At 48.4% G+C, this 7,865-nt stretch overlaps 1 protein-coding gene across 1 annotated transcript in view; it reads left to right on the forward strand.

The window, feature by feature from the left end:
* Positions 1-7,865, forward strand: part of LOC108292851 (AFG3-like protein 1) — a 37,884-nt gene that overhangs the window by 6,913 nt on the left and 23,106 nt on the right. Inside the window, exons 2-5 of the mRNA XM_017513986.2 lie at positions 886-980; positions 2,747-2,896; positions 5,222-5,290; positions 6,109-6,233. Coding sequence (XP_017369475.2) covers positions 886-980; positions 2,747-2,896; positions 5,222-5,290; positions 6,109-6,233 — 439 coding nt within the window. The remainder of the gene's footprint in view (positions 1-885; positions 981-2,746; positions 2,897-5,221; positions 5,291-6,108; positions 6,234-7,865) is intronic.

Raw genomic sequence — 7,865 nt, forward strand, 5'->3', positions numbered from 1 at the left:
CTTCTCAAGCCACCTTGTTGTTTGTTTTCATCTCTTAGCACCTTTTAACTTGTTTAGATTCTAAGCCTTGACAAACTATTTAAAAATTATATCACCCTGTGGGTCTTGGGATTGGCGAAGTTGGTATTTTGTGTTTCCCATGTGAAATGTTTCCTGCTTGGGTACCTGTCAGCATGGGGAGGGCAACAGGTAAAAGCAGATTGGGAGGTGTGGTGACTTGCCTTGCTGTGAAAGGAATGTTTCTTTGAAGACTCCTGTTTGTCCTTAAATTTGTGCAAAGTTTTACTCCATCTTGCAATATGTTTGCTATTCCTGGGGTCACCTTGGCTTCTCTGGCCTTTCATAGTGTTATTTTGGGGTCATTGGAGTGGCACTATATTTGAAGGGGACAATGTCATGGCTTATTTGTCCTGAAACTTGTGTGAACGTTACAGGAAGAGGCCAGTAGGTCTGTGGGCCACACGTGTGTGTAGGAGGCCAGATTTTCCAAAGGAGAGGCAGACTCTGCTTAGAACAGGTGGCATGTGTTCCCTGGTTCTCTTGAGAAGGGGAACTACCCATACCAGCCTGCCTTATCATTTTCTTTATTTCTTTCTTTACCCTAGTTACAGGCAATTTTGGGACTGTTACCTCAAAAACTATTAAAGCTATTAAAGCTCCATATGAAGCCAGCAAGGTGAAATTTTAGGGATTTTAGATGTATCTGAAGCTACTTCTCAGCAGAATGTCCCTAGCCTCATCCTTTTCCTGTTCTCTGTTTATTTTCAGAAGGCACTGGTGTTATTACAATTGTGTGGTGGAAAGTGTTTTTTTGTTTTCTGACTCCTCTTTCTCCGGAAAATTACACGTGATTGCTTTTTGAAGTCAGACTTTGTTTTCTCTCAGAAACTGGTGAGCTAAAGAATGCTGGGCCTGGAGGAGATGGAGGCAGGAGAGGAGGCGCGCGCAGTGGCTTTGCCTGGTGGAGGCGGATGCAGAAGGTTTGTGTGCATCCTTGTCTGCTCCTGCTGCTGTAATGGAACACATCAGACTGGGTAATTTACAAACAGGGTAAATTTACTACTCAGTTGTGGAAGGCGGAGGTCCAAGATCATAGCCTGTACAACATGGTGAAACCCCGTCTCTACAAAAAATATAAAAGTCAGACCAGGCGCGGTGGCTCACACCTGTAATCCCGGCACTTTGGGAGGCTGAGGCGGGCCAATCGCGAGGTCAAGAGATTGAGACCGTCCTGGCCAATATGGTGAAACTCTATCTCTACTAAAAATACAAAATTAGCCAGGCGTGGTGGCGCACAGCGGTGGTCCCAGCTACTTGGGATACTGAGGCAGGGGAATTGCTTGAACCTGGGAGGTGGAGGTTGCAGTGAGCCGAGGTTGTACCACTGCACTCCAGCCTGGCAACAAAGTGAGACTCCATCTCAAAAAAAAAAAAAAAAAAAAAAGAAAAAAAAAGAAAAATTAGCTGGCCATGGTGGTGCATGCCTGTAGTCCCAGCTATTCAGGAGGCTCAGGCAGAAGGATCGCATCAACCTCAACCTGGGAGTTGCTGCAGTGAGCCACGATCACGCTGCTGCACTGCAGCCTGGGTGACGGATTGTGAGGGCACTAATTCCACTTGTGATGCAGAGCCCTTGGGACCTGACCCCTCCCAGGGGCTCCACCTCGTAATATCTTCACCTTAGGGGCTGAGTTCCAACATGGAAATTTTGGGAGAACACATAAATTGAAGCCCATTATCAATCTTACTGCTTGTTTAAAGGTGAGCTGTTGAATTAGTTCATAAGTTTCAAAGAAATTAACTTCTAAAAGTATACTGAGGCCGGGTGCAGTGGCTCATGCCAGTAATCCCAGCACTTTGGGAGGCCGAAGTGGGAGGATTGCTTGACCTTAGGAGTTCGAGACTAGCCTGGGCAACGTAGTGAGACCTCGTCTCTACAAAAATAAAAAATAAAAAAATTAGCTAGCCACGGTGGTGTGCACCTCTGGTCCAGCTACTCAGGAGGCCAAGGTGGGAGGATTACTTTAGCCAGGGAGGCTGAGGCTGCAGTGAGCCGTGATGGTGCAACTACAATACAGCCTGGGTGACAGCAAGACCCTGTCTCAAAAAAATAAATAAAATGAATTTTTAAAAATGTGCTGAGATTTCTATCTGGATTTTATTATTATGATTTTGAGATAGGATCTCATTCTGTCATCCCGGCTGGAGTGCATTGATGTGATCACTGTTCACTGTAGACTTGGCCTCCCAGGCTCAGATGATCTCTCGCCTCTGCCTCTGGAGCAGCTGAGACCACAGGCTTGCACCACCACTCCTGGCTAATTTTTTTTTTTTTTTTTGTAGAGCCGGGGTCTCCCTATGTTGCCCAGGCTGGTCTTAAACTCTTGGGCTCAAGCAGTCCTCTCACCTTGGCCTCCTTAAGTGCTGGGACTACAGATGTGAGCCACCATGTCTGTCCTCTATCTGGATTTTAAAAGACTCAGATAAGAGATAACCCTAGCAGCAGTGGCTCAAACACAGCACTCCCTGTGGACTTTCTGCTTCTCTCGGGGCATCTGGTGAGCTGCACCTTTCGGTGTGTTTTATATACCACGTAAACATCTTTCCTCTTGAGAGGGACTGAGGCTGCATTGTGTAGGGTGAGGAGGGGAGGGTCTTTTCTAATAACATCTGAAAAAGGAAATAGCCATTTTCATGAAGAAACTCCCTTCATTTGACTGGAAAATGTGTTTTCTTTTCTCCACAGGGGGACTTCCCCTGGGATGACAAGGATTTCCGCGGTCTGGCCTTTTTGGCGGCAGGTGTGGCCATGGGATTTTTCTACCTCTGTTTTCGAGATCCTGGAAGAGAAATCACTTGGAAGCATTTTGTACAGTGTTACCTGGCCAGAGGTCTGGTGAGAGGAATTTATAGTTTGTCTACTGGGAAGGCGGCTGCTGTAGTGGTGTGCCCCTGTGTGTGTGGTCTGCGACGCCCTAAAGAAGCTGTGAGCCCAGGCCTGCGTTGAAAATGCATCGTGTGATGGATGTCCTGGACAGTCCCACCCTCAGGTCAGAGATGAGACATGGTGTTACCTTTCCCAGAGGTTATGAAGCTCATTTTCTTGCAAGGCGGAAACTTCCTTAACATCTTGGCCTTTTATTTTTATTTTTTTTGGCTTCGGCTTCTGTGAGTAAGTTCTGATGGTCCGTTTATCGTCAGTGTCAGTCTCATGTCTAATTCAGATCTTTTCTCTACCCAGTGCACCCCTGTCCCCTGCAGGTTGACTCTGGACAGCAGCTGGGGCTTTGTGTCTTTGCACAGGGGCGTGTGGCACTAGCAAGCCTCCACTTGTCTGTCACTGGGTATGGGTCTGTCAGGGTGCTGAAGTCTGTTGAAATGCTGCTCAGGCGTTAGCATAAAGTGACACGGGGGCAAGTGCCGTGTTTCTCAGTCGTCCCCAGAAAGATGTTTGCTGAGTGATGGCGCTGTTAAGATCTGAACTTCTTTCTATAGGAAAGTCTTGTTTTTCCACCAAGGTTTGTGGCCAAGGCCTTTTTTTTTTTTTGAGATAGGGTCTTGCTCTGTTACCCAGGCTGGAGTGCAGTGGCATGAAGTCACCTCACTGCAGCCTCGACCTTCCAGTCTGAAGCCAGCCTCCCACCTCAGCCTTCTGAGTAGCTGGGACTGTAAAGAACGTAATTATGTTGCCCAGGCTGGCCTCAAACTCCTGGGCTCAGATAATGCTCCTACTTGGCCTCCTGAAGTGCTGTGATTACAGTTATGAACCACCATGCAAGGCCTTTTTGTCTGGCCTCAGGGCACGTGCCTGTCTTCAGAGATGTCCCTGACGACTCCTCACAGGAGGAGGGGAGGGCTTCTGCAGCCCCTCTCTGTTGTTGCTGTGCCACCCACAGCTGCTGCCATGAGCAGGAGGGCTGAAGCAGATACATTGGCTCAAGATGCTTGTTGGTGCGTGGGTTCTGGACAGATCCCAGAGCTCCTGTGAGTTCCTTTCCAGATGTCTTGACATGCTAACCATGACGTGGTCGTGGTGTTAAGGCCAAGAGGCACCTGTCGTGAGCATGTTCATGTTCATCGTATGACCCTGAGTAATCATTAGTTTCCAGGAAAAGTGTGTTGTTGTGGTTTCAGATTCTGTGGAGAGCACAAAGAGCAGCACTGTTGTCATTATACGTCACAAAATGGCTGCGTCTCAAGTTGTGTGTTTGCTGCACCCGGCTCTCAGGGGCTGTGTTCTCTGCTGGGTGGCTGCATGGAGGCCTTTGGGGCTGCATTTTCGTTCTTGTTGGCACCATTTTCTTGTGGCACCTGCAGATGGACAAAATGTTTCTGGGTCAGTTCTGTAAGACTTGGCTATATTGACAGTCTGAGGCTTATACTCCTTTTAGAGGTGTGTTTTTTTTTTTTTTTTTTGAGATGGAGTCTCACTCCGTTGCCCAGGCTGGAGTACAGTATACAATCTTGGCTCACTGCTACCTCCGCCTCGCGGGTTGAAGCAGTTCTCCCTGCCTACGCCTTCTGAGTAGCTGGGACTACAGGCACATGCGACCACGTCTGGCTAATTTTTGTATTTTTTTTGAGACAGAGTCTTGCCCCATCGCCGGGAGCCAGGCTGGAATGCAATGGCGAGACCTCGGCTCACCGCAACCTCCGCCTTTCGCATTCAAGCAATTCTCCTGCCTCAGCCTCCCGAGTAGCTGGGACTATAGGCGCGTGCCACCACGCCCAGCTAATTTTTGTATTTTTAGTAGAGACGGTTTCACCATGTTGGCCAGGATGGTCTCGATCTCTTGACCTCGTGATCCACCTGCCTCAGCCTCCCAAAGTGCTGAGATTACAGGCGTGAACCACTGCGCCCGGCCAATTTTTGTATTTTTAGTAGAGATGGGGTTTCACCACGTTGGCCAGGCTGATCTCTAACTCCTAGCCTCAAGTGATCCACCCTCCTCAGCCTCCCAAAGTGCTGGGACTACAGGTCTGAGCCACTATGCCTGGCCTTTCTTATAGATTTTTAAGTTACTTTGCACAGGCCAGGCTAGAAATGTCCAAATTAATCAAAACAAAACTCGAATCTGCACAGCAGAGTGGATGCAGCCTCTTGGACCCGCTGGAGCCAGGTCTGCGCTGTGGGACTGGTCTCAGGATGAGGCCCGTGGTTTGCTGTTGAGTGTCATACTCACTGCTTCAGCTGTGCTGATAATTTTTCTCTTCTTCCCAGGTGGACCGGCTGGAAGTCGTGAACAAACAATTTGTGCGTGTTATTCCTGTCCCTGGGACCTCGTCTGAGGTGAGGGTGGGTTTAAGGCTGAGTCTTCCAGACATAAGTTTATTTAATGTAAAAATATAGTTTCCTATTTTTGCAGTAAAATATCCCCTTAGTATCCATCAACTTCTCATTGTGATGTTTTTCTTATTGGCATGTATCAATAACAAAGTCTTCCAAGTAGGACAGGAGCCCTCATGAGACTATAACTAGGATTCAGATTTGCCATGCAACATATAAGAACAACTCATCAAGGACTAGGGGGAGAGAAGAGACAAAGAAAAAAGGGACAGCCGGGCATGGTGGCTCAAACCTGTAATGCCAGCATTTTGGGAGGTTGAGGCAGGTGGATCATGTGAGGCCAGGAGTTCATGACTAGCCTGGCCAACATGGTGAAACCTATCTCTACTAAAAATATAATAGTTAGCTGGGCATGGTGACCTGTGCCTGTACTTTCAGCTACTCAGGAGGATGGGGCATGAGAATTGCTTGAACCCAGGAGGTGGAGGTTACAGTGAGCTGAGATCATCCCACTGCACTCCAGTCTGAGTGATAGGGTGGGACTCTGTCTCAAAAGAAAGAAAAGGAGACAAAGGCACACCTCAGCAGCTGTTGCACAGTTTACACTTTCATCTAGAATGTAAAGACTATAATTTCATGGGGCCAGAACCAGAGGGTCTTCTGCTGTTAGTAGAGTTTCCTTTGGAACTAGCCTCGGCATAGGTCTCGTGCATGTTATGGAGATGAAAGCTACGAGAAGGGGCTGGGGGAGGTGCGTGTGTGAGGGCGGGTTCAGCGTGGGACCCAGTGGTGTACCCTAAACTTGCTCTTGGTCTCTGCAGAAGTACGTGTGGTTTAACATTGGCAGTGTTGACACCTTTGAGCGGAACCTGGAGTCTGCCCAGTGGGAGCTGGGGATCGAGCCCCACAACCAGGCAGTGGTGGTGTACACCACTGAGAGCGATGGGTGAGGAGGGTGGGAAAGAGCCTCTGTCTGAATACAAAGCAAAAATGCGGTGTTTAACCTGCTTTGGAATGTGTTTCTCAAGCATTTATAGGCATCTGCTATTATTTATAATGTCTCTAGTGAGAAATATGTATATGCTTTATATATATATATATGTTTTTAATTCTGTTTTTCATGAGAAGAGAATTGGAGCGGGGAAATACTTGGCGAGGCGGCCTTAAAAAGAAAAACAGACATTGGGTGTCATTGTTAGAGCACGAAATCCCTGAAGTCTTGTAGGGAGCTTCCAGAATTGGGCCCTGCAGTGGGATCCCAGCGAGAGCCCTGTCAGAAAGCCCTACCGTCATTTCTACCTGCCACTCCTGCAGAACTGTTGAATTAGTGTGCAGAGATGGGGCTTGTGCTCCTGTGACTTCACCAGGATCCCTGCTGGGCAGCCCTGCACCATCCTCCCAGGTGCTGGGGGTCCCCGCGCACAACCCTGCAGCTCCGTGTGGTGCCTTACACTCGGTCACGCTAAGCTTCCCACGGCTCATAGGTTAACTTTGGTTTCCACTGTGTCATATGTTTTTAAAGTGATTATGGACACAAGAGCAAAGACCAGATGAAGTACTCTGTGCATCCCAGGACTCAGCATAGAAGTCAGTGTTGCTAAGCCTGGATCCTGTTGTCATGTTGACTTCCTGGGGATGTCGTTGCTCAGTCCTCTCTGGCCTTCTGCCCTGAATTGAAAACTGAGCCAAGAGTGCAAGGCCAAGCACCAGCTTTAGCCAGGACAGGTTAAAAATGGGAATTGTAGTGGTTCAGGTGGTTTCTTTGAGACGTACATTTAAGCGCAGAGTAGGGGTTGCACTGGGGTGAGAGAAGGTGAGGCAGGTAGAATTCCGGTGGTTTATTCGCAGACTCTAATGGCAGGGCCTGAAGTACCTGCGGTCTCCTGCTGGAGCTCCCGGATGTCATCTGGGTGCTGTATATGGCTGACTTTCATTTTGTCTTTGCTTGTTGAGTTGCCAGGAATGCTTGGTTGGATGTAGGGCTCCAAGCCTCTGAAGAGCAAGAAAAAGGATAAATAAAACAGGAAGACATTTGGTGTCTTCCTGTTATGGAACAAGCCTGGTTGGCGTGAGGAGGCCTTGCTGGGTCTGCTGGGGCACCTCCTGAGGGAGGGAAAGCTCCCGAAGAGCTGCTTGGCCAGGTGGAGGGGGTGGCGGTGGAATTGGTCACCCTACCTACCCTATCAAACCAGCCACAGGTCACATCAGGGAGACAAATGCCTATGACTGCAGCCTTCAGAACTGGAGAGGCCTCATGCTGGATGGACTTTGACACATACAAAAAAAAAAAAAAAGACGGTTGCTGTGATGGCTCACAGAGGTAATCCGAGTGCTTTGGGAGTCTGAGGAGGGAGGATTGCTTAAGGCTAGGAGTTCAAGACCAGCCTGGACAACATAGTGAGACTGTGTGTCTTTAAAAACTTTAAAAATTTTCTGGTGTGGTGGTACGCATGCCTTTGGTTCTAGCTACTCAGGAGGTTGAGGCAGGAGAATCGCTTGAGCCTGGGAGTTTAAGGTTACTGTGAGTATGCCACTGCTTACCGGCCTAGGTGACAGTGAGACCCTATCTCAAAAAAAA

The sequence above is a fragment of the Cebus imitator genome, unplaced genomic scaffold (genome assembly GCF_001604975.1).
Source record: "Cebus imitator isolate Cc_AM_T3 unplaced genomic scaffold, Cebus_imitator-1.0 Scaffold509, whole genome shotgun sequence".
NCBI lineage: Eukaryota > Metazoa > Chordata > Mammalia > Primates > Cebidae > Cebus > Cebus imitator.